The sequence below is a fragment of the Camelus dromedarius genome, chromosome 16, assembly GCF_036321535.1.
Source record: "Camelus dromedarius isolate mCamDro1 chromosome 16, mCamDro1.pat, whole genome shotgun sequence".
Classification (NCBI taxonomy): Eukaryota; Metazoa; Chordata; class Mammalia; order Artiodactyla; family Camelidae; genus Camelus; species Camelus dromedarius.
Genome location: NC_087451.1, coordinates 42,436,288 through 42,459,505, shown reverse-complemented (window position 1 = coordinate 42,459,505; position 23,218 = coordinate 42,436,288). Strand labels below are relative to the sequence as shown.

General features: G+C 50.3%; 1 protein-coding gene across 2 annotated transcripts; it reads left to right on the top strand.

Moving 5' to 3' along the window:
* Nucleotides 1-3,554: 3,554 nt before the first annotated feature.
* Nucleotides 3,555-16,278, top strand: CAVIN1 (caveolae associated protein 1). 2 transcript variants are annotated; one of them, XM_010981786.3, is made up of 2 exons: nt 3,555-4,235; nt 9,358-10,969. In XM_010981786.3, exons 1-2 carry the CDS (start codon nt 3,765-3,767, stop codon nt 9,565-9,567), a joined length of 681 nt encoding a protein of 226 aa, XP_010980088.1. In that variant the 5' UTR covers nt 3,555-3,764; the 3' UTR covers nt 9,568-10,969. The 2 variants fall into 2 exon arrangements, with proteins under 2 accessions (XP_010980088.1, XP_031324605.1); XM_031468745.2 differs by lacking the exon at nt 9,358-10,969 and adding an exon at nt 13,821-16,278 and having other exon boundaries at nt 3,577-4,235.
* Nucleotides 16,279-23,218: the final 6,940 nt, after the last annotated feature.

Sequence of the window (23,218 nt, the reverse complement as noted above, 5' to 3'; positions counted from 1 at the left end):
ATTAGCCTGAACCACTGCCTCCCTAAGACTAAAACTCTCACTCCACAGCTGTGTCCTTTGAATGTTTTCTAGCACCGAGCTATGCATAAATTAGCACTTAATAAATAATTTTGATTGCTTTCTGGCACAGGAAAGCTACCCTTTATGTTAATGTTTGAAGGAGAAGAAAGGAAGGAATTTTTGAGAAAGAGAAATCTACAAATACTATAGGCACTTTTCATATATGTCAGGGGGACAAAAATAGTGACAGAAACGCTGCTGTCTGTGGCAGCTGTGAGCCAGCTGCTGAGAACTGGTTTTCCATTCGTGATGGTTTTTCTGATGTGAAGACACATCATCTATCCCAATCATTTATTATTAACAAAACACACTGTCTCCTTAGGATCTCTGCCAGCACAGACAGCACAAAGTTGAATGGAACAAATTGCACGCTGCACCCCTCACAGCTCATTGGATCTCCCTAAATGTAAACTGGTAAGACTTACGGCAGAACCACGATATGAGATGAAAAAGCCTGGTTATTTCCCCACTCCTACTCCCACCCAGCCTGGCATTTTCACACCTTTGTCACTGGGGGGATTTGGGGAGGGTGTACCCAGTGAACCCTTCCCCACTCTCCCAGGAAGAAGTGGCAACCTTCCCTGAGCTGCTGGAGCACCTTCCACTTTATATCAGAATCTGTATAAACATCTGTCCCCCTGCTATGCTATGAGCTTCTCAAGAGGAGGGACTGGGCTTTATTCATCCTCCTTGAAGTCCTCAGCCCAGTAGTGGGCTCATGGTAAATAGTCACATTTTGCTGAACAAATGGATGTTTGGAGGAACACGAGAGAGAGCAGTGAGATTCCAGCTGCTGACGGGGTTACATCCTGGTGTGCTTTTTCTAGGCCAAAGGGTTGTTTGTTTCACCTCTATCCGTTTTACAGACTTTGCCTCACCAGCTGAAAGCAAACAATGGAACAGTGTGCCTTTCAGCAGAGAGAGTGAGCAATGGAAAATGCAGAGCATCAACCCTGAATGCAAGCAATGGCACGCTGAACGCAATTCCAAATGAAGAGAAAATGCTTATTTTCACTGAAATGGAGGGAAGTCCTCCGGGAAGGATTATTTGGCTCCAGTTCTGGGTGTCCGTGTTGATAAAGCTACCAAGGCTCAGCACGCCCCCTGTTGGATTTATCTGGCATTTAGTAAGAAGAGAGAAACTTGTCTGATGCAAATATTTCTTGGATAGAGACATGCAGTGGGTAGGGCCCTTTCTGCAAAATTCTCTGTTAAGGAGGCATTGAATGAGTCAGGGATGTACTCACTAGATTATCCCTGTGACATAATTTGACTCATCCACAAATGCGGACATTTCTTTTTGGAGAATAGAAATACTTTGCCGATGGGAAAGTCAGAATGATATGGACTTAATTCCTTTTAGCAAGCATGCAACCACAAAAAACAAATCAACCACTAAAACTCCTCTTCAGCAACCCCTCACCCACCAAGTGAAGTCTAAACTATAATCTGTATATGTCCATTGATAGAAAACTGGTTACATAAGTATAGTATACCCCTACACTGGAAAATAAGGCAGCTCCACGTGTACTGATACAGAACAGTCTCCAAGATATATTAGTAACTGACAAAAAGCAAAGTGCTGAGATATTGTATACCTATATCTATATCATATGTGCAGAGACTTTCTATAGAAGATTCCACAAGAAAATAATAAAAATTGTTGTCTCCTGAGCCAGAAATTTGCTTGCTGCAGGCAGGGGTAGAAAGAATATTTCTTTTCACTAAATTTCTTTGTGAGATATTTGCAGTTTGTACCTTATGTGTCACCTATGAAATAATCTAATCAATTTTTTTTAAAGTAAGTTTCTCTACTGTCACTCTTGGTTTTTTCTAGAAGTCTTATCAATCCTCAATGGAAGGAGCTTAAACTGCTATAACATATTTTCTCTCAAATTCTAAAATAAATTGGTAATAGTCAGTTCTGGCATATATGTACATGTGATTTTATATACCAATCCATTCTATTTGACTGTCAGACAAGAAAGCCACTTGTTTCTGTGGAAACAGCTATTGAAGTTTCAGGGTAAATATTTTGTTCAATAGCTGTTGGGGCTATTTCAGATTATCCCAGGCAATCCCAGATGATTCTAGACTATCCCAGACAGTGAGCTTTTTAGCTCCTTTCTGGGTTGGGGGGGGGTTCTCTGACTGGATTAATGGGGCCCAAGGTCCCCACCAAGAAGTTTTTCACTCTTCCTAATGATAACGCATGCCAGACTAGCAGTGACCTTTTGCCAAGACCATCATCCTATCCAGCTGGGGAAACCCAAGCTTGGTTTCCTAACCAGAGGAAAGGTTTGCAGATTTTCTGGGGGAAAGGGGGCTGGTGCTGCTTCAGGGACCTCACAGCTCCAGGGACAACAAGGGAGCAAGATGAGGGAGCATGGGCAGTCTCTCTTCCCTGGATGTCTGCGCTAAGGGCCCTCCTTGATCCTGCTCAGAGCTGCCTGCTCCCTGGTACCCATATCATGGTTGAAAATATGTTTGTAGTTAATCCTCAAGTCATCAGCTCCCAGAACATATGGGTGGGGGCATCTGCCCCTTCCTGTCCCAATGAAAGGTACAGCATGCTAAAGTGGGAAGTGCAAGAGAGAAGTCCTGGCACCTGGTTTGAGCACCAAGCCAATGCTAACCTGCTGGTAACCTGGCAAGTCACCTGCCTTCTCCAGACCCTCTGTTTCAGGTCTGTCAAGTAAGGAGGTGGAGTTTCATACCTCTGATTGCTGAGCGCAAGTCTTTGGGCTCTAGAGGGATGGATGCACTCCTGGATCCTGCTTAGAGGTTAGTGTCAGCCAGACCTCTGGGGAAGGTGGGAACCCAAGGAAAGGTGATTTTTAGAGAGAGGTGACAGCTGAGTAAAAGTCTTTAGTTTTTGTTTTATTGCCCATCTTAATCCTACTCTGCTAGAATAATTCTAAGAGGAACGTAGAGGAACTCGGCAGCCCCTCACCACCACTGTGACTTTACCTTAAGTTCTCCCTTCCCTTCTGCAAACGACCCCTCAAACTTCTAGAACAGTGGTCAGTAACTTGGTAGGGTGGATAGTAAGAGGCCCCTTCGAAAAGACTGTGGAAGTCAGGGATCTTTTCCCTCTCAAAAACTGGACACAGGCAAATACAATACAATATTTTGCACGTAATTTCAGGATCTCCTGTCCCACCTGACGACCCGCTCTAGAACTTACAAGGATAAGGGGGGGGGGGGGGGTCCGGATGAGCAAAAAGAGCGAGAGAGAAAAGTAGAGCAACATTCTAGGACCTGTTTCCTATCGCCAGCTCACATTCCTCCGCCCTAGTCTGGCCACCGCCGCCTCCGCAGCCAACGGAGGCCCTAGTCTCCCGCTCCAACTATTCCAACCATCCCGGGAAGGGTGGGGCGCTCGGCTCTTGGGTCCCCTGGGTTGCCCCCCCTTCCTCAGCATCGGTCTCCCCTTCTGCCCCGGTCCCTCCCTTTCTAGGGTCGGGCCAGCCAATGGGCGACGAGATTCCCGGGTTTGGCCTGGGAGCCGGGGAACTCACCGATCCCCCGCCCCACAGTTCTGGCCACCGTCCCGGTGCGCACGGACGTTGCTCGAGTTTCCTCCGCTCTCCGCTCTCTCTCGATCTCCCCCCTCGTGCTCTTCCTCTTCTCCCGGTCTCCCGCTCTAGCTGCAGCTCCAGCTCCAGCTCCACCCGGCCGGCCCCGCACGGCTCCGGGCAGCCATGGAGGACACCCAGCTCCACATCATCGAGCAACCGCTTTCCGGGTACTCCGATGCCGGGGACCAGGGGTCCTCCACCATGGGGGCTCCGGCGGCGGAGGAGCCGTCGGGGGCCGGCTCCGAGGAGCTGATCAAATCGGACCAGGTGAACGGCGTGCTGGTACTGAGCCTTCTGGACAAAATCATCGGCGCCGTCGACCAGATCCAGCTGACCCAAGCGCAGCTGGAGGAGCGGCAGGCGGAGATGGAGGGCGCCGTGCAGAGCATCCAAGGCGAGCTGAGCAAGCTCGGCAAGGCACACGCCACCACCAGCAACACCGTGAGCAAGTTGCTGGAGAAGGTGCGCAAGGTCAGCGTCAACGTGAAGACTGTGCGCGGCAGCCTGGAGCGCCAGGCCGGCCAGATCAAGAAGCTGGAGGTCAACGAGGCCGAGCTCCTGCGGCGCCGCAACTTTAAAGTCATGATCTACCAGGTGAGTTGGCGGGCCGACCGCGCCCAGAGGCTCGCGCCTGGCCCGCTGTCCCCCGACTGGGGCTGGGGGGGGGGGGGCATGCCCGCGGCGCGGCTCTCCCACCCCTCTGACCCGGCTCAGGGAACCCACTTTCCTTCCGGCGAGCGCTGCTGGGGTAGGGTGGGCGGCGGGCTCCCCGAGAGCGCCGAGCAGAGAGGTGCGGTCGGCCCCCCGCGCCTCCTCACCCAGCCCCTTCTCTACGGGGTCAAACGCGAAGTGGAACCGAGTTAGGGGGCTGGACTTGGGGACACTGTCACTCGCAGATCGCTCCCGACTTGGCTGTCAAAAGGCTTCCTACTTGGAGGAAGTTTTGGGGAGAGCCGGAGTGCCTGGCGGCCGTTGGGGCCCGCTGTAAGCAGACACTGGCGGTGCGACCCGGGTTTGGGGCCTCCGGCGCTGCTCGCCCGATATAGCGGGTGATTCAGGGCTCAGGCACGCACCACAGGGGCTGAGCCAGGCGAGGGACGCGACTGCCGGCATGCCCCTGCGGACCCCGTGCCCCCGCATCAGCCTCCGCTGCCTACTCCGGCCTCTTGCTGCGACCTGCCTCCGCTTCCCGGCACTTTCTGCCCTTGGGGACACCCTAGCCCGCGGCATGAGGTTACCCTCGGCCTGTTGGAAGAAGTCGGCGGGAGGGTGGTGGCCGGCGGCATGAAGAGTGCTGGAGGGGCTGGTGGACGGCAGAAACAGCCCCTGCCCAGCCTGCGGTCTGGGCGCGCTGAATCACCCCGCATACCTGCGGGGGCGGCCGAGGAACTGGAGGACAGGCGGGAGGACAGCCGGGAGGAGGCTGGCGCGCCCCAGGCTCCGCCCAGGCAGCTTGTTGCTTCCCTCTCCCCTATTCCTCCCGCCTGTATAAAAATGGAGTTTTTGTATCGTAACCCCAAGTAAACCGGGGGATCTCAGTGTTCTGCTCCTCTCCACGCCCCCTTCCTATTCCCATTAAGGGTGGGTCTGAGATGAGTGCTCAGCGATCTTCAGCGGGGTGGGAATGCGCCCAGTCTCTTCTCCTTCCTGCTTCTGAGGGCCCGGTTGATGTTCCCACCCAAGGAGGTGAGCTTGTGGGGGTGGAGGAGTTGGTCAATGATCCCTCTTCCCCTTCTTCTCCCTACTGAAGGGAATGGAAAGAAAAGAAGCCCAGACACCCGACCCCACCCCCAACTACACCCCAGGGAGGGGACCTCTGTCAGGGATTTGTGGTTTCACTGACCACTCAGAGGCCCTGGTCAAGCTGGGTTCTGTGTGTACATCAGGGATGCGGTGAAGTCCTTGGCTTGGTCAATTTGGTACAGCCAAAAGAAATGCAGACTGGGACAAGTAAGTTTGGGGGCAGTGGACCTAAGTGAGCTGGCACTTATCTGAGGAGGTGATGGTGGTGGAGCAGAGGCTAAAGCGGTTCTCTCCCCCTACTCCCAATGCCCAGGGTCTCCTCCCAAGAGGTACTTGGCTTTAAGCAGTTTGCTTTCCCCCATACAGCACTATCTGGTAGAAAATATTTGCCTAGAATTGTTTCTACTTAACCTCACTGCTGAAAGGAAGTAGGATGGGGGGTGAGTGTGAGATTTTTTTAAGAGACCTGCCTAGCACTGGGGTGCATCAAAGAAAGGAGAACAAGGCAGAGGTCTGGGACAGCAAGCCAGCTCTATCTTTTCTCCAGAGCCTGGCGTGGTAGAGGAGTGCCATGAAGGACTTGGATGGGTGACCCATCTCACTCTTAATGTCCCAGACCACAGGACCTGGGAAAGTTCTCAGTCTGGAGATAAACCTCCCTATGTCGAAGACGGAGATTCTGAGAGGACCGTTATAGAGAGACAGACTTTTGTGCAGATGCCAATGGCATGTCTGTTACTGCTTCTCAGCAGTTAGCAGATCTGTGCCTGTGCATTGTGTGTGGTGATGGTGAGGTCTAATCACCGGGTGGCTCTGACTACATCAAGGCCAGTGGGAGACAGAGTTGCAGTAGAAGGAATGGCTCAAGGTGGGGACCATGAGCCCCTAAACCACAGGGGAAATAACTAACAGCTAAAGTGGTCCCACCCCACTCAGAGGAGCTCAGAGGTAAGGAAAAGATTCCAGCAACAGGGGTGGGGCTCAGGGAAGCAGAACTTCCCTGAGCTGCAAAGCAGATGTTCCAGGTGGGGGGAAGGGGGTGGGGTACTCAGCTGCTGGAGGAAAGCAGAGGCTGCTCCTCCCTGAGGGCTGCAGGCCTGGGAAGAGAATGAGGTAAAAATAGCTCTGTGCCTTGGCAGGCCTAATAGGGAAGACTAGGGGCGGCAACATTCACTATCAACTCAGGCTGAGGGGGTAGGATGTTTGGGTGGCCAGGCAGAGAGATTTGGGAAAAAGCCTCCTGGGATGGTGTGAGTTTTCCAGTGTGGGAACTGAGGAGGGGATGCTGTATTTCCCCACTGCAGATGTGGGAGGTGATGATGTGGCAAGCGCGGGGGGGGGGGGGGGTTGGGGGTGGAGTGGAAGGAGCATGAAAGGGTGGGAAGGCCCCAGCTGTGGGATCAGACCATCTGGCCTCCCATAACCTTCTTCCTGGAGGATAAAGGAGGGAATCCCTTTGTGTCAGTGAACTGCTAGACATGATTTCATAGGTTAAGTTTAACACACACACACACACACACACACACACACACACACACACACACACACACACACACACACACACACAAGAAAGTCACCCCCTCCCTCTGCAGAATATCAAAGCCCTCACCTTGAACTCACTTCTGAGTCATTACTGTCCTTCGGCATTTCCCTCCTTGTCTCCCAAACAAAACTAGCAGTTTGGAATCCCATCCCAGGCGACTCCTAGGTAAGCAACAGCTAGTGAAGGAGAGAAGTGAATTCTACTAGTAGCGAGGGGTCAGTGGACTGAGAACTGCTGAGAAGATCAGGCAGACTCTGGGACCAGGCAAATAGGAGGAGCTGTGGTCATTAAAGAGCCAATTCTCCCAGACAACTATTGATTTGGAAATTATTAAGAGTTCTTTTAGAATCCAGAAAGGAAGCTAAAATGGAAATAAACGTCTTCCGTACTTTTCATGAAGCACTTAGTGACCTACATGTAGACCCATCAGACCTGCTCCAAGGGCCTGAGGACAAGAGGAGGAAGCATTTAAGGGCTTAGGTGGCTCATGGGTATTAAAGGGGAGGAGACACCAGGGCTGGAATGAGGGCCTGCTGGCTTCTCCTCCCCAAATCCTAACCCAACCTATAGCTCCTTCCTGGACTCAAAGCAAATCAGGGCTACCCTGTTTCAGAAGAATGCCACGCTTTTGTGCAAAACTCTTCCCTACTTGGGGCTCTGGTCCCTCTCACTCCCTAAGCCTAGTGGAGAAAGTGCTTACCACACCCTTCCTCCGAAAAGCTGGGTAATTTTTCCTGGTCACAGCATTCAAAGCTGGGAGCATGGGAGCATATTTTTAGGGGTATTCTTAAAACCAAAGGAAATCATACTCCTCTCTCTGATTTTAAAGTAAATAAAGTCTGACTATTGTAAAGGTCAAAATCAAAAAGGGAAGAGATGGCACAGAGTGGGCAACTGATAGGGAGACGAGAGGGAATATTGTTGCTAGGCAACCAACCACAGAGATGTGTGGTGGTTTGTTCCTTTTTTTTGTTTGAACTGTACCATTGTGAGTATTTAATCATTCTGTCACTGTAGACTTTTTGAGCTGGAAGATGCCTTGGAGATAATCAACTGCAGCTCTTTCATTATGCAGTGGAGGAAGCTGAGGCCCAGAGAGAAGAAATCACTTGCCTACTGTCACTCAAGTGTTTGGGGGGTCAAAGCTGGGGCCAGAACCCAGGTGTACCCCTTCTTCTGCTATACTTTCTGCTGCCTGCCTCCTCCTTCCATTCCCAGACTCTGCAGCAGAAATTAGTGGGGAACTAGCCCCAACCTAGGGTAGTTCTGGCTCCTTCATTCTCTGATGGAGATAGTTGTGCAGTCCTGGCCCTGGGACTGCTGTGTGTGTGTGTGTGTGTGTGTGCGCGCGCGCGCGCGCGCGCACATTGTTGGCTGAGTGGCTAGGGTTGGTGGCCATTAGCTGCTCAGCCTCATAGTGCTGAAGCAGAGGCAATGGCCTAATGGCAGTGGAGGGTAGGGGTGCAGGGAATAAGGAGGGGAGCTCCCTGGCTAAGACAGGACCATGTTGGCTCCTTTCTCCTCAGCCTCCTTGCCACTCCTACCTTTTCCCTGGACCCTACAGGAAAGGTGGGCACCTGCTGCTTTGGGTTTTTGTGGCTGTATGCCTTACTCAACACTGTTGTCCCCAGAATCTGGTAGTGCCCCCAAATGTCCTTATCCTCTGACTTCTCCTGATTGTCCAAAGCAAGAGGGGCAGCTCAGCCACTTAGGAGGGAGTTGGGAGCTGCTGCTGGGTGCCCCAGGACATAGGCCCACCTGTCATAAAAACAGCTTGGTTTTGGGTCCTGATTTCTCTGTGCATCTCGGTGTCTGATAGCCCATGAGTGGGTGGGGGATGCGTAGCAAGGGAGGCAGGAGGTGGGGACGTGGCCAAGGGGAAATAGCCAGGATATCCCTCTGCCATGCCTCTCCCTCTCCTTATTCGTGGCGTCACTGTGCCCACCCTGCCTGGGGGGATAAGCAGCGTCTGACTCAAGACAGTGAAGTTGTTCGCCTTCCCTTTTGCTCATTGGAGCCTCCCCAGTTGGAGTCTAACAAGTGGCCTCTTAGAAAACTCCCTCCCCGCCCCCAGCAGCCTCTTTCCCTCATCACTCCAACCCCAGTAGCATCATCCCACGACCACAGCTGGGTAGGGATAGAAGGTAGGAGGCCAAGGATGAGACCAGGGAAGATTCTAGAAGGAAGGAGGGAGGGGGTTCTGATTAAATTGTGTCTATTCATTCATGGACCAGGGTCTTTCCCACCCTTTTAGACCCCAGGGCCCTCTGGATGAAGCATTTAAAACATGGTTTCTTTCCATCCTAATACTTGTGTGCTCCCCTCCTTCCTACTTACAGCCCCAACTCTGCATGCCAACCAAGGCCTCCTCCTTCTCACCCCATCTGCACCCATCTCAAGCCCCTCTTAAACCCCTTTTCCTCATCTTAGCCCAAGAAGAAGCTGAATGCACCCTCAGACCTGGCCACACCCAAGATCGTGACTTTTGACCTTCTGCCTGAGACTGAGCCCTTTGGTCTGAAGCCTGAGACAGTGCCTGAGCTCCCACACTTTGACCAGACGCCTAGGACACTGCCCTATTACCCAGAGCCTGGGCCTCTGCCAACCCTAGAGGAGCCGACAGCCGGTGGGCGTGCTTAGGGTCTCCTGGGTCACACGGGGCCGTGGGCGAGGGGTGTCCTGCCCCTCATCCACCACCAGCTCACTGATTCCCAGGGTCATTCTGGGATGGCCGGCCTCTTCCAAGCTACTGCCCCTTGTGAGTGGGTGACTGACGGATATTGTGAAAACACTCTCGTATTATGCAGAGTTCAGGCTATGGGGGTGGGAGATGACGGGAAGGGGCCCTCCCCTACTTCTTGGTTTCTGTCTTAATAGTAGACACCCCAGACACCACACCTGAGCTGCACCCACTGCTGCCTGCATGAGACTGCCTGAAACTGCCCACGCTTCTGAGTCCCCCTCCCCTCCCCCTCTGGCCTCCTCCTCAGGGACAGGCCAGTTTGGCTCAAAGCCTCTTTGGAGAGGGCCCTCAGGAGGTCCAGGCCTGGGGTCTGTTCTGTGCCCTCTCCACCCCCTCCCTGCAGCTGGGGAAAACATTTACACTTATTTTTTCCAGTTTTTTTAGAAAATGTTTTGCAAAGAGATCCCTTCTGTTTGCCAGACCCTGTCTTGGGCGGGGCACCCAACAGCTGCCAACTCAAGAGAGGCCAGAAGGGGTACATTTTTCCCTGGCTCTGGCTTGGATCTTCTGGCCTCTCTATGGCACTGTTTCTCAACTCTTTTTTAAAAAATATGATCACTTCCCATAAGGAGTCCTTTTAGACATTCCCCCTCCCCCCAATTGTCCTCTCCTCTATGGAATTTTAACATTACAGATATACTATATATGCGGACTCTTTGGAGCACTACAAACTACTGCAACATCTACTCTCAAGAACTGATTTCCACCCTCTTGGGGGCAACATCACCCCTGCTGAGAATCATGCTATCTCAGAAAAGAAAGACTCTTCTACCTTTTGTGTTTCTTACTCCCTTTTCTTGGCAACCTAAAGTAGAGGTCCTGGGTTTTGAACTTTCCCTCTTTCACCTCTCCCTGAGACTGCACCCTCTAACATACTCTCTAAGTAGATCCTGGGTCTCTGAATTACCTCTCCAATGCCTTCTCTGGCTAGTCCCAGGCAGTGGTTGGGGACTAAACTGGTTAGCTCTGAGTCAAGAGAGGCTCTACCCAGAGCCGTATGACACTTGTCCCTTCTCCCTGACAAATGTGAAGTGCCTGGCCAAGGATCAGGCACATAGTAGGTGCTCAGTTAAGTTATAATCCTATAAAAAGCTTCTTCCTAAACTAGAGGATCTTAAGTTTACCTACCAGGATTGGGGAGTGGAGTGGGAGGAGCTGAGAGCCACCCTGGGGCTCCTCTAAATTCATCCTGGACTGTGTCTTCCTGGGCTGGGGAACTGTGTGTGCTTGGTGGGGGGCAGGGGAAGCTGTACATGCTTTTGTTCAGACCTGGTCATTAAAGGTAACTCTGGAAACCAAGCCTGTTGGGACTGGTGGTTTTGTTGAATAAAAATGGAGAAACAGAACAAGCAGAGCTCTCCTTCCTTGCCACCCCGAGGCCCCTCCTTTGGCTTATCAGCTCTGCCAGGGGAAGTAGGGGTGGGACAAGGGTGCTGAGCCAATGTGCCCAGGGTGGGGGGAGGTGCTTTGGGATTGTGTTGGTGGTTGTTATAGCAATAGGCCAACTGGGTGGGCCCAAGACAACACTCTAAAGTTGTGAGTCATAGGGGAAACCTGGCTTGGAAACAGGGAGAAAAGACAAAATCCATTAATGGAGGGGAAAAGCTAGTCATGGTGGTATATCCTCTCCAGAGCCAATCCACTGGATATTATCCAGGACTTAGGTCAAATAGTTTCTTCCTCTACCCTCTGACCTTCCACCAAGAAGGTAGCTCCTCTGATGTAAGCCATCACTCTGAAGGAAGCCTGCAAGGAATGGCGTTATACTCCCAGGTACCTTTCCAGACTGCAGGAGATGACCCCCAAATCCAGGAAATAAACCTCCCCTTACTGGAATTGCTCCCTGATGTTGTATTCGAGACCTTTCATCAGGCACTAGGAAAACAGGATTGGCTACAAGAAGTCTGCAATTCTCTCCCCAGCCGAGTTCAATTTCAAGCTCAGCTGGCAAAGACCTTTATCTAGGGAGCCAGAGGCCAGGAAAACCAGGCAGCTCAGCCTTTAGGGGTTGGGGTGGAGCAGAGGGGAGAATCAGGGATGCTGGGGGTGGGGCAGGGAGACAATGTGGATCTGTTTTCCAGCAGCAGGGACTGTTTCCTGACTACTCCCCACCCATCACTCTTAATCCTTCCCTTAATTCATCCATATTGTCTGAGCTTAGTGAAAGGAGGCGTTCTCCAAACCTTGGTGGAGCGTGGGTGGGTTTTTAGACTGGAAACCTGTGCAGGAGAGATCAGAGCTGGCATTTTTTGATACTAGAGCTGCAGGTAAATTCTGGGTAGAGATGGATGAAGAAGTAGTGGAGAGTTTAGATCATAGCGAGTCCTAAAATGGTGTGTAAGAGAGGACTTGGGTAGCAGGCAGGGAGAAGTGACTGCAAAAGGAGACACAAAGGGTACACCTAGAAACCAGGGGCTATGCTAAGAGAGGCTGGGGCCCTCCTACACTCAGAGCAAGGAAAACACCCTTTCAATGCCTCTGTGAGTGATAAGAGGCAGAGGGATGGACAGAATGCCGTAGGATGCCCATGACAGTACCAAGCCACCTATGGCAGGTAGAGACTACAAGTCCCAGCATGCCCTGAGCCCAGGTCACCTTGCCTGCTGGGAGGTGTAGTCAAGTAATGAGAGCCTGAGATGGCTTGGTGCCCAGCAGAGCTGGTGCCCAGTTTGGAAGAGGAGGTGGAGCCAACATTCCCTCTTTGTCCCTGCTAATGATATTGACAGAGAGGGAAGGAAGTTGGGAGGTGTTCCTAGTTTTCAATGTAAACCAGGAAACTCTGTGGGAATGTGGATAGGAGGGAAGAGGAAAGAGGTTGGGGGCTGGGGAAGGAATTTCTATAGCAGGTGGTGCAGAGATACCAAGCAGCCAACATACATGTTATGTGCCTGTGCGTGCTCACCCGTGTGTGTGTGTGTGTGTGTGTGTGTGTGAGAGAGAGAATGTGTGTGTACCTGTGCAGAGGGGTCAGTTCATGTTGCCTCATTATTCACAGATGGGGTTTTCTTACAATCCTGCAAAACAGTCTTCCCAAAACCCTTAAGAAAAACTACTGCCTATCATTCCTTCCTAAAAAAAAGTCTGGGCCAAAGAGGAGAGCCTGTTCACATTCTGGGTTATGCCCCATTTCCCTTTCTGTGCTCAATCTACCCTGTCTTCTCAGGAGAGGTGATCCTGAGATTCTGAAATGTTGGCCCAGAGTTAGCATCTTGGAAAAATCTTCCCGGATTGGAAAATGGTAACGATGCTAGGTCCTCCCAGGGGAAAAGGGTATAGCTGGCTCAGAGCTCCAGGATCTCAGGGATTCTGGGACCATCGTCCTACTCCTGGCCCCCTGAGCTCTGGTTTCCAGGGGAAAAAGCAAGAATGGAAAAGTAGTCCCTCCCTTCCATTCCAAGGCAGGGACGTCAGAATTAAACGAAACGTTAAGGCTGGGAAGAAAACATGTCCCTGGCTCCCAGCCAGCTTCTTCCACAATTTCTACCTGGTGGTGGAGAATGACTCTGCCTGAGCCAAACATTATTCGGGGCAGAATGGGAGTCGGGGGAGAGGAGGGAAGGGCAACAGGTCCCCTTCCCTAAAACTGGTTCTTCTGAAATGATATTAAGTCTGGGAAACGAACTCCCTTGCCTTCAAGTTACTTTACCTGGGGGCCGCCTCAGAGTGGCTGTGATCTATTCCCCTACCCGCACCCTTCAACCTAAACAAAGGGCCCAAACGCCTATGCTTCTAGGCCTGGCTCCGGCAGTGAGGGACTCAGTGCACTAGAGGGCGCTATACCCACTTCCAAAGTTAAGTTGTGTTAAGTTGTGCAAAGCTAAGGAGTGGTTTGAAACGGGTGCAGGAAGGGCGCGATGAGCGGGTTGGCGGGCTGCAGAGATACTTAAGTGGAATAACGCCGATCAGGCTTGGATCTGAGGCTCAGTTCCCTCCTCGCCCCGTCTAATACTTACTATTCATTCAAAACATATTTCTTGAGGGACCATGAGGTGTCCCGCTCTGTGCCAGGCGCTGGCGATATAAAGGCGAAGCAGTCCAGGCCGCTTTCACGGGTACCACGCACTCGCCAGGATCACCACCGCTCCGCGCGGGGTTCGCCCAGCTCTCCCGCTCTGCTCCCCCTCATCTGTTCGCTCTGCTCTTCCTTTAGGATGAAGTGAAACTGCCGGCCAAAGTGAGCATCGGCAAGTCGCTGAAAGAGTCGGAGGCGCTGCCGGAGAAGGAGGGCGACGAGCTGGCCGAGGGCGAGCGGCCCGAGGAGGACGCGGCGGCCCTCGAGCTGTCGTCTGACGAGGCGGTGGAGGTGGAGGAGGTCATCGAGGAGTCGCGCGCCGAGCGCATCAAGCGCAGCGGCCTGCGGCGCGTGGACGACTTCAAGAAGGCCTTCTCCAAGGAGAAGATGGAGAAGACCAAGGTGCGTACGCGCGAGAACCTGGAGAAGACCCGCCTCAAGACCAAGGAGAACCTGGAGAAGACGCGGCACACCCTGGAGAAGCGCATGAACAAGCTGGGCACGCGCCTCGTCCCGGCCGAGCGGCGCGAGAAGCTCAAGACCTCGCGAGACAAGCTGCGAAAGTCCTTCACGCCGGACCACGTGGTCTACGCGCGCTCCAAGACCGCGGTCTACAAGGTGCCGCCCTTCACCTTCCACGTCAAGAAGATCCGTGAGGGCCAAGTGGAGGTGGTGAAGGCCACCGAGATGGTGGAGGTGGCCGCAGACGAGGAGGAGGGCCGCGCAGAGCGCGGCGAGGCGACCGACCTGTTGCGCGGGAGCAGCCCCGACGTGCACACGCTGCTGGAGATCACCGAGGAGTCGGACGCCGTGCTGGTGGACAAGAGCGACAGCGACTGAGCGGGACGCAGGGCTGTGCCCAGGAGACCGCGCCGCCCCGCCTTTCCCCGCCCCCGCCCCATTCCTTTCCCTCTCTGAACATTCTCTTTCGCATTTTCTCTCTGCCCGAAATGGGCTGAGATGTTTCTAAATTGAGAACACCTCCCCTCAAGAAGCACCCTTCCAAGTCTTACTGCTGTTAAGACAGGAGAGGGAGGCAGCCTGCACTTAAGACAGCACCAGTTTAGGCATGGGCTGGTTGGAAATGCAGAGGGCGGTGTTTCTTGTCCTGGGGGTCCAAGTCGGGGATCCTAGGGGAAATTGCTGTCACTTACATGATTGGGCTCCCCCTTTGGGCAGGCTGCCTTCCCCCCAACCTCCCCATCACACTCATACCCAGCTGCTGTCATTCCTGCTCACTGAACTCTTCTTTCTCATCCTGATCCCTGGCGACTTCAAAGCCAAAATTACCATGAAAGGGAAGAATGAATCCTGAAGAGGCCCCTTGCCCGCATACTGGAAGGATCTGAAAGCAAGTTTTGGGAGAATCTGGGGCAGTTGGGAAGAGAGGGCAGAGTGAGCCATGACCCTGGATGAGGGTGTAGCACAGGCTGTATCTGTAAAAGATCCCAATAAGGAAAGCTGGAGCCAACAGAGGCCTAGGGAGCCGGGAAGTGGGGCGCGGCACTTACGTGTTTATGAATCTGCACACAGGAGAACATGGCTATGGCTTTGGGAAGGAGAACATGAAATAGTAGAAGGTGGACATGGGTGAAAAAAGAAAGTTCATTAGAGACATGAGAAACAGGACAAGAATCCCAGCTTACTGGGTTTCTCAGAGGACAGGACCACTTTCAGGATAAGGAGGGAGGGCAATGGGAGAAATCCATTAGCCAAAGAAGAGAGAGGTAAGCCTCACCCCAGGACTCAACTGGAATCTGGATGGTGCCCCTAGGGGCAGCCCATTTCTCAAAGCCTAGAAAATTAGGCTCCCAGAAGAGGGCAGCACCAGACTGCTGAGAGCTGGGAGTTAGCGGGGAGGCAGACTGGAAAGAGTAAGGTGCTAATGGCCAGGCCACCAAGCTGAGAGCTGGAGGGGAGGAGATTATAGTATTCCTGCGTGCTGAGCAGCCCAGCCTTGGCTCACTCCTAGCAGTTTCTTCCAAGATCCTTCCCTAGAGCTGCAGAACTTGCCAAGACCTCCTTGGCCTTGTGGATTCTTCTCCTGAATCTTTACAATGAGAGGGGTGCTGCTTGCAGTCTGAAGGCTTGATTTCTGTAGTCCATTTAACCAGGTTTTCCTCAGGAACTTCAGTCCCCCTGTTCCTTCACAGTAAAGATGGCTAATCTAAAGCAAGTACAGCCGTCCCCCCCCCCCGCCCCCCGCCGCTGCCCCTGCAAGTCACAGCCCAAAGAAGAAAGCTGAAGTCACCTTCCTTATTCCCCTACCTCCTCGGCCTTATCTTCCCTGCTCTGCATTTTAAAATTGCAGCTAATAGGGGTGCAGGGAGGGAGCCTGGGGACACATCTTTTTTACAATACAAAGCTTTGCTTTTTTATCCCTCCCCCCCATTCCTGGTTCTCTTCTTTCTTCTGAATGGTTGGAGACGCATCAGGTGAGGGAGGATGGGGATTGTGGGACAAGGTCCCTTGGTGCTGATGGGCTGAAGGGGCCTGAGTTGTGGGCAGATACAGTTTCCTGTGGGCTCTGAGGAGCCTCTCATGTTGCTGTGTCCTGGTGAGCAGCCCGACCAATAAACCTGCTTTTCTAAAAGGATCTGTGTTGGATTGTATTCTCCAAAGGCAGTTACCTAGGATGAGTTCCAGAGGATAGGAGGGAACCAGGGAGGGAAAGAAAGACAGAGGACTGCTGTTTTAAACTTGCCTCACTTACTTGGGTGGGGAGTGGGGCTGGGTTATTATTATCATCCCCACTTAGAACTGGAGAAACACAGAGTGACTTTAAGGTCACAGCTGGGAAATGGTAGAGCTGGGATTCTAAGTCAGGTAGCCTGGCTCCAGTCTAACTGTTATGGTCTGTAACCCTGTACAATCCAGATCCACTTCCCTGCTGTCAGAGCATTAGCCCTCCAGACATGACCAGTTTCTCTACTCAGCCAGAGCTTCCCCCAAATTCACGCTGCCAAATCAGGCCTAGAGGAGGCAGCCTGGGAGAGCTGAAAAGTCAGAGGCCCGGACTCTGAGGCCTGAACATCATAGAGAAAGGATTCTGGTGCACACTATGTATGGCAGTCATGGTCACATAGTTACACATACTTAATTCTCCCCACAGCCTTGAGATGGACACCTGTTTCACTGTACAGCCTCTCTTCCCCATGAGCAGCCTGCCCTATCTGCCCACAAGTTATGGATTTCCTACAGCAATGGCCTCTGATCATCACGTGGGTTCTACCAGCATCAGAATCACCTGGGGAGGGGTGTCCCTCATAAAAACAAAGTCATTCCTGGGGCTTTATCCCAGCCTCCTGCCACCACCTCAAACAAGCTGAGTCCTTCCTCAGGAACCATACATTCCCCTTGGACTCCCCTGCCCCTGCCCCCAGCAGCAAGCACAGCAGAGTCTAGAATTCTAACTCCCCCAGGAAGGGTTGGCTTCCCTCCAAAAGAAATGAAGGTGGGGAGGGTATAGCTCAGTGGTAGAGTGCATGCTTAGCGTGTACAAGGTCCTGTTCAATCCCCACTACCTCCATTAAAATAAATAAGTAAATAAATAAACTTAATTAGCTCCCCCAAACAAAAACAAAAAAATTTTTTTTTAAATTAAAACAAAAAAGAAATGAAAAATGAGGCTGAGAATTCAGAGCCTAGGAGCCAGGAAACTTCCCTCCTGCAAAGAGAGACATATTAAGGATCCTTCTTCCTCTGGGATGTGTTGTACAGCTGTGAGAAGCAGAGAATGACGTCAAGACCCCAGCTGCAGAGTAATAAGCCTGAGGGAAACCAGGAAGGGCCCTGGGATACCAGGCCATTGTTTACTTCTCTTACCCACAGCAATAAGGCTCATGGCCCCTCCCCCTTTGTCCACAAGCCACCCCCCTCACTGGTCCACCGCACTTTCAATACCATCCAAATCACTTTGTCATGCCTTCCCTACCCAATTCTATACTGGGTACCACTTTGTTAACAGCAATTCTCATTTTCTGAACAGCAACTTTCCTGTTGCCTCCTGAGCCATAGCACTCCTCTTCTACATCACAGTAAGGGGCCACAGCTCTAGAAGCTCTCCCAAAATCAGAAAATACTCCTTCTCTTCTCTTGCAGCTGAGGGGAGAGGGAGGGTTGGTCTCAGGCACTGATGAAATAGTCAACTGCCTACCAATAGGATTTGATGGGCATTCCAATGTTCCATGCCCACGAAGCATTTTTTCCATCAACCAGTCATTAACTTGCCCACCCATTGTTAGCATTATTTCCATGGTTAGAATCAGACAATAAACTCAGGGTATTATCTCTTAAAGGATCCCATAAAACATTACTTGGGATCTAAGGAAGTTCATCTATAGCCTCACATTGATTTATCAAGCACCTCCAAAGTCCTTATTCCTAAGAGGTAACTTTCCTTTAGAGTAAGTAGAAGACAGCTGCCGCCAATCTGGTCCAGACCCTCATCTGCTCTTACCTGGAGCATTTGAACTCACTTTAGACTTAGACTCTCCATCCAATCCATTCCCTATGTTGCTGCCAGATAGATGTAGAGATCAAGATCAAGACAGATTTTGTTTGTTTGTTTATGTTTGTTTTGGGGGGGTAATTAGGTTTATTTATTTTAGAGGAGGTACTGGGAATTGAACCCAGGACCTTGGGCATGCTAGGCATGTGCTCTACCACTAAGCTATACCCTTCCCTCAAGATCAAGGTAGTATTTTTTTAAAAGAAAACATAACTTACAATTTAAATACCTTTCTTTGACCAAAAGGTTAAGCTCCTTGACATGGCTTACAAAGTCCCTTAAGAGTGGTCTTTGCCCCAGTTCTTACTGTTTGTCAATATACTCTTTAGGGATTCTGCTGGCCAGAAATGGACCACACACTTTCAGTCCTGTGGGTCTGTGCTCAAGCTATTCCCTCTCTCTGGAATAGTCTTCCCCTTTCCACCTCCCCTCTTAAACCAACCTCTTTCCCAGCTCCAACCCAGTCATACTACTCATCCCTTTCTGAAGATATCTATGTCAATAAACATTTGTTAGTGAATGAATGAATGACAAGACTTTTTTGAAATGTCATTAACTCACCTCAAATGGGCTTCAGTAAAGAAAACAAAACAAAAATCCAACCAAAGCTGAAAACAGAGAGATTCAATGTAGTTGATAAAGTTCCTGATGGTAAGTCCAGGAGTGTCTGAATGCAAGTTTTCTACTGTTTGTTTCATTAATAATCAGATTTGCCCCATGTGTTTGCAAAGATGACCATCAATAGCTGCAGGGTTATAGCTGAACCACCCCAGTTAAGAGGGTTTCTTTTCAAATCCTTCCAGAATCTCAGATATGGTGCACACTGGTCCTGATGGGTCACATATTCAAGTCACTGGGCCTCTGACCAAAGCTGGGTTGTGTCCCACTTCCAGAACCCACCTGAAGCATGGAATCGAGAGTGGAGGAAGGATGATTTCCCAAAGGAAAATTGGGTTGCTGTTACCAGTAGAAAGGGGAGAGGATGAAAGGCAGACAAAGTAACAGATGTTCTTTTTGAATAATCTGTTTGTGATATTGTGCTAGGAGCCAAGAGACAGACAAAATATCCAGTTCTTGATTTTAAAAGGGCTTGCAATTAGTGGGAGAGGCAGATGTTCCAAATGGCTCCAAGAGATCTTACAGTCGTAAGAGAGGTAAAACAAAATGCAATGGTGATACTGAAGACAGATTCATCCTGCTTGGGGAATATGGGGAAACTTAAGGAGGAAGGGGGCTTTATAAGTTACAATATTTAACACAGAGTAGGATTTGCTGGAGGGCACAGACAGTATTTTACGTGATCTTGTGTCACCAAAGCCTAATGGCATCTCATATACGATTGTATTGGTTAATGTTATTTGGTTGAAAGCATAAGAAAAGAGCATTGGCCAAAAGGGTAAAAAGGAACTTATACTGGAAGGCTGTCAAGGTATCCCATGGACTCCAAGGAATTACTGCACAGTCAGGCTAGGAAGAGTAGGAATCAGGGGATCTCCAGGGACTTCTGAGAGGGAGTTGATGGATGGCCCTCTTGAAAGTGCTGACATTAATAGAACTCAGTTCTAAGGGCTCCCAGGCTCTGTGCCTGCCTCTCAGTTTCAAATTCCAAATTCCTGGCGGAGAGAATCTGATTAACCAGTTAACATCAGCGGTCACCCCTTGATTTAATCATCTATGGCCAGGAGAACAGGACTATGTAATACAGATGTGGCTGAAGGGACCCATTCCAGCATATGATGGGGGTGTGGAGGGGAGCAATTCCCAGGAAAGGAGGACTTGTGAAACAGGCAGGACCCAAGAGGTATCTATTAACCCAGCAGATACTCAATATGTGTTAATTAAACAAAAGCAGTGATATGAAACAGGGAAAGTTCTCCAGGCAAAGAGAACGGTGTGTGGAAAGGCAGAGGCAGGAACACTGAAGGCATGATGGAAGAACAGTTAATAGAATTATGGAGTGTTAGAACTAAAAGGGTCTTGTTTTATAGATGTGGAAAAGTCCTTTCACAGAGGAAGTTACTGTGGACCTAGGAGAGAAAGTAGTTTATCTGCACCTAATACAACTCAGCATAAAAGAGTTTTCAGAAGAGAAGTGGTCTTTGCAGTGCTAGGAATAGATGAGTTTGTAAGGGAGGGAGGGAATTAGGGAAAGAAGAGGATGGATTTTAGAATGAAAGGCAGGAATGTCTACCTTTAGAGGATGGAGAGGACTGGGGGGAACAGCAAAGTTAGACTGTGGGATGGTCAGAAAGGGAGAAGGACATCTTGCTGGGTGCAGGGCACTTTCATAAACATTATCTCAGGTAATTCTGATGCAATTGGATGCTCCTGTGCCTGGAAAAGCCCCTGCCCCCTCCCTCCAGGGCTTAGTCACTGCTGGGTAACCAGGACCCCTGCCCTAGTCCACAGCTGCTTTGTCAAGGGTGCTTGTCTGGACCAATGAAATCCTCTCTGCCAGCAACTGAGAATTTTGAGACCGCAGTCACAGAGACTGAACGTTTCAGTAGCAGCCTCAAGTCAAGTCAAGACAAGGGAAGGACGGAGCTTTAGTGGGACTTTCACTAATTCCCTCTGGTGAGGCTCCCAGAATTGCCGTTTGTAAGTTGTGGTTGTTTAACACTTTATTGGAATTTGGGAGAATCTGTTTCTTTACAATAAATCTCCCTCACCCTGTCCTCGGGTTAAGTTTGTTTGTTTGTTTTCATAAGATAAAAATAGCTAACACTGTATTGAATGCTTTGCAGGTTATCTCATTTAATCTTCACAACAACCTATGAGGAAGGCGCTCTCAGATTCTTTATTCTGTGGTTGAGGAAAGTGATGGTCAGAGAGATTAAGCAACTGGCCCAGGGTCATACTGCTTTAGGTGGGGTGGCTGAGCAGTGGACCCTGCCAGGACCTGGCTCTCATCTGCCATACTGCACACTTCACTTGAGACTATCTTCCAATTAAGAACACTCTAATGCAAATTTACCAAAGTTGCATTTAGGCTCTCAATTTGAAGCTGAGGGTGCTGACACTCAGAGAAGTTAAGGAACTTGCCCAGGGTTGCAAAGTTTATTCTGTGTCAGAGCCAGGATTCAAACTCAGTGTGTCTCACTTCAGCTCTCATCAGCCCTTTATTTAATGCAATTGCTTCTGTTGACTATTGTGATGGTCAAGGGAGGAGAGAATGTCCAGGAGGGAGGAAGGGAAATGATCGGCCCTGACACGTACTACAGTGAAGTTAAATAAAATGACTGGGAAGAGATCAGTTTTGGTGAGGGGATGGTCCCTCGTGGCCTTCAAGAGCACTGTCCTATGGAGAGGAGAGGGCAGAAGCCACCTTGGTGGAGCAAGCTGGGGAAAGAACATGGGGGCTATGTTGGGAAAGGGGGGTAACTTGAAGGTCAAGATAGGAAAGAAAGTGGAGAGGGTATAGCTCAATTGGTAGAGTGTGTGCTTAGCATGCATGAGGTCCTGGGTTCAATCTCCCGTACCTCCATTAATAAATAAACCTAATTGCCTCCCCCTACCCAAAGAAAAAACTGCAAAAAAAAAAAAAAAGATAGGAAAGAAGGAGTATCTTTGGGGGGAGGGTACAACTCAGTGGTAGAGCACATGATTAGTATGCATGAGGTCCTGGGTTCAATTCCCAGTACCTCCATTTAAAAAAAGGAGTATCTTCAGAGACAGAAGAGAGGGAATGAGTGGAAAAGGTCAGAAGGGAGAGGAGAACAGACAAAGCTCAGAGGGGGAGGGGAAACAAAGAGCAGTCCCATTTAGTCAATGTGTTTTTTGAGCACCTACAATGTGCCCTGCGTTGGGGAGACAAGAGGGCAGTAAACAGACAAGATCTATTTTCCTGGAACTGACAGTATAATGAGGAAGACAGATGAGAAACTGTAAACAGATAGATTAAAAAAAAGAATTATGATAAGAGTTCCACAGGAAACAGCATATAGAGATAGAGACTAATGACTGGTAGTTAGACAAAGCCTCTCTGAACAGGTGAGACCAGAAGAAACTAGCTCTGTCACAGCTGGAGAAGGAAAAAGAAGGGCATATGCAAAGGGCCTGAGGTGGGGAATGGACTGATTGGAATTTAGTAGGCAGGAGGTAGGTTGACGGGGTAGATGGGACCTTGAAGGGGATAATAAAAGGAGAACTCCTTATTCCTAAGCCTCATGTGAATGACATAGTATGAATAATGCTTTAAGCAGCATAGGAAAAGAGCTTAGCCTTGAAAATATTGAGTAGGGAGTTTTTCAGACAGGAGGAAAGAAAGATGCTTGCATGATGATGCCTGAGAAGTGCTTTTGCAGAGAGAAAGCATAGGTCCAAGGAGTTCATGTTGCACAGCCCTGCTCTTTGCTGTGATTTTAGAGAGGGCAATTGGGCAGCCCTGTGTGAGCCTTTCTTTTGCTCAGTCCCTGGGTTGGGGGTGTCCCATTACCCACATAAATTGCCCCTTGCCCCCTTTGGTCATTGCGGTGACTTACCACCCATTCACCACCCCCAAGTATCTTCTCCAAAACTCCTCTTCCTTGCCATGCCTTTTTCTTGATTTAGAGTTTTGCTGCTAGTTCCTCCAAGGAAGAAGAAGTAAATAAAGTTTCTAGAACTTTACAAAGTCTGATCAATCTCAGTTCCTAATCTAGATGATCATGCCTGAGTCTGAAGTGATAAATGAAAACTTAGCAGTTACCTATTGCTGTATAACAAACCACCTCAAAGCTTAGTGACTGAACAATCCTGGGGGGAGGGGGAAGCTGGAGATATCGTACACCCTGATTTCAAACTATGTTACAAAGCCATAGTAATCAAAACAGCATGGTGCTGGCAGTAAAACATACATAGATCAATGAAACAGAATTGAGAGTCCAGAAATAGACCACCCACATATGGACAACTAATCTTTGAGGAAAGGGCATAGCTCAAGTGGTAGAGTGCATGCTCAGCACGCAAGAGGTCCCGGGTTCAATCCCCGGTACCTCCTCCAAGTGGAAATCAATGAAGAAACCTAATTACCTCCCCCTCAGAAGAC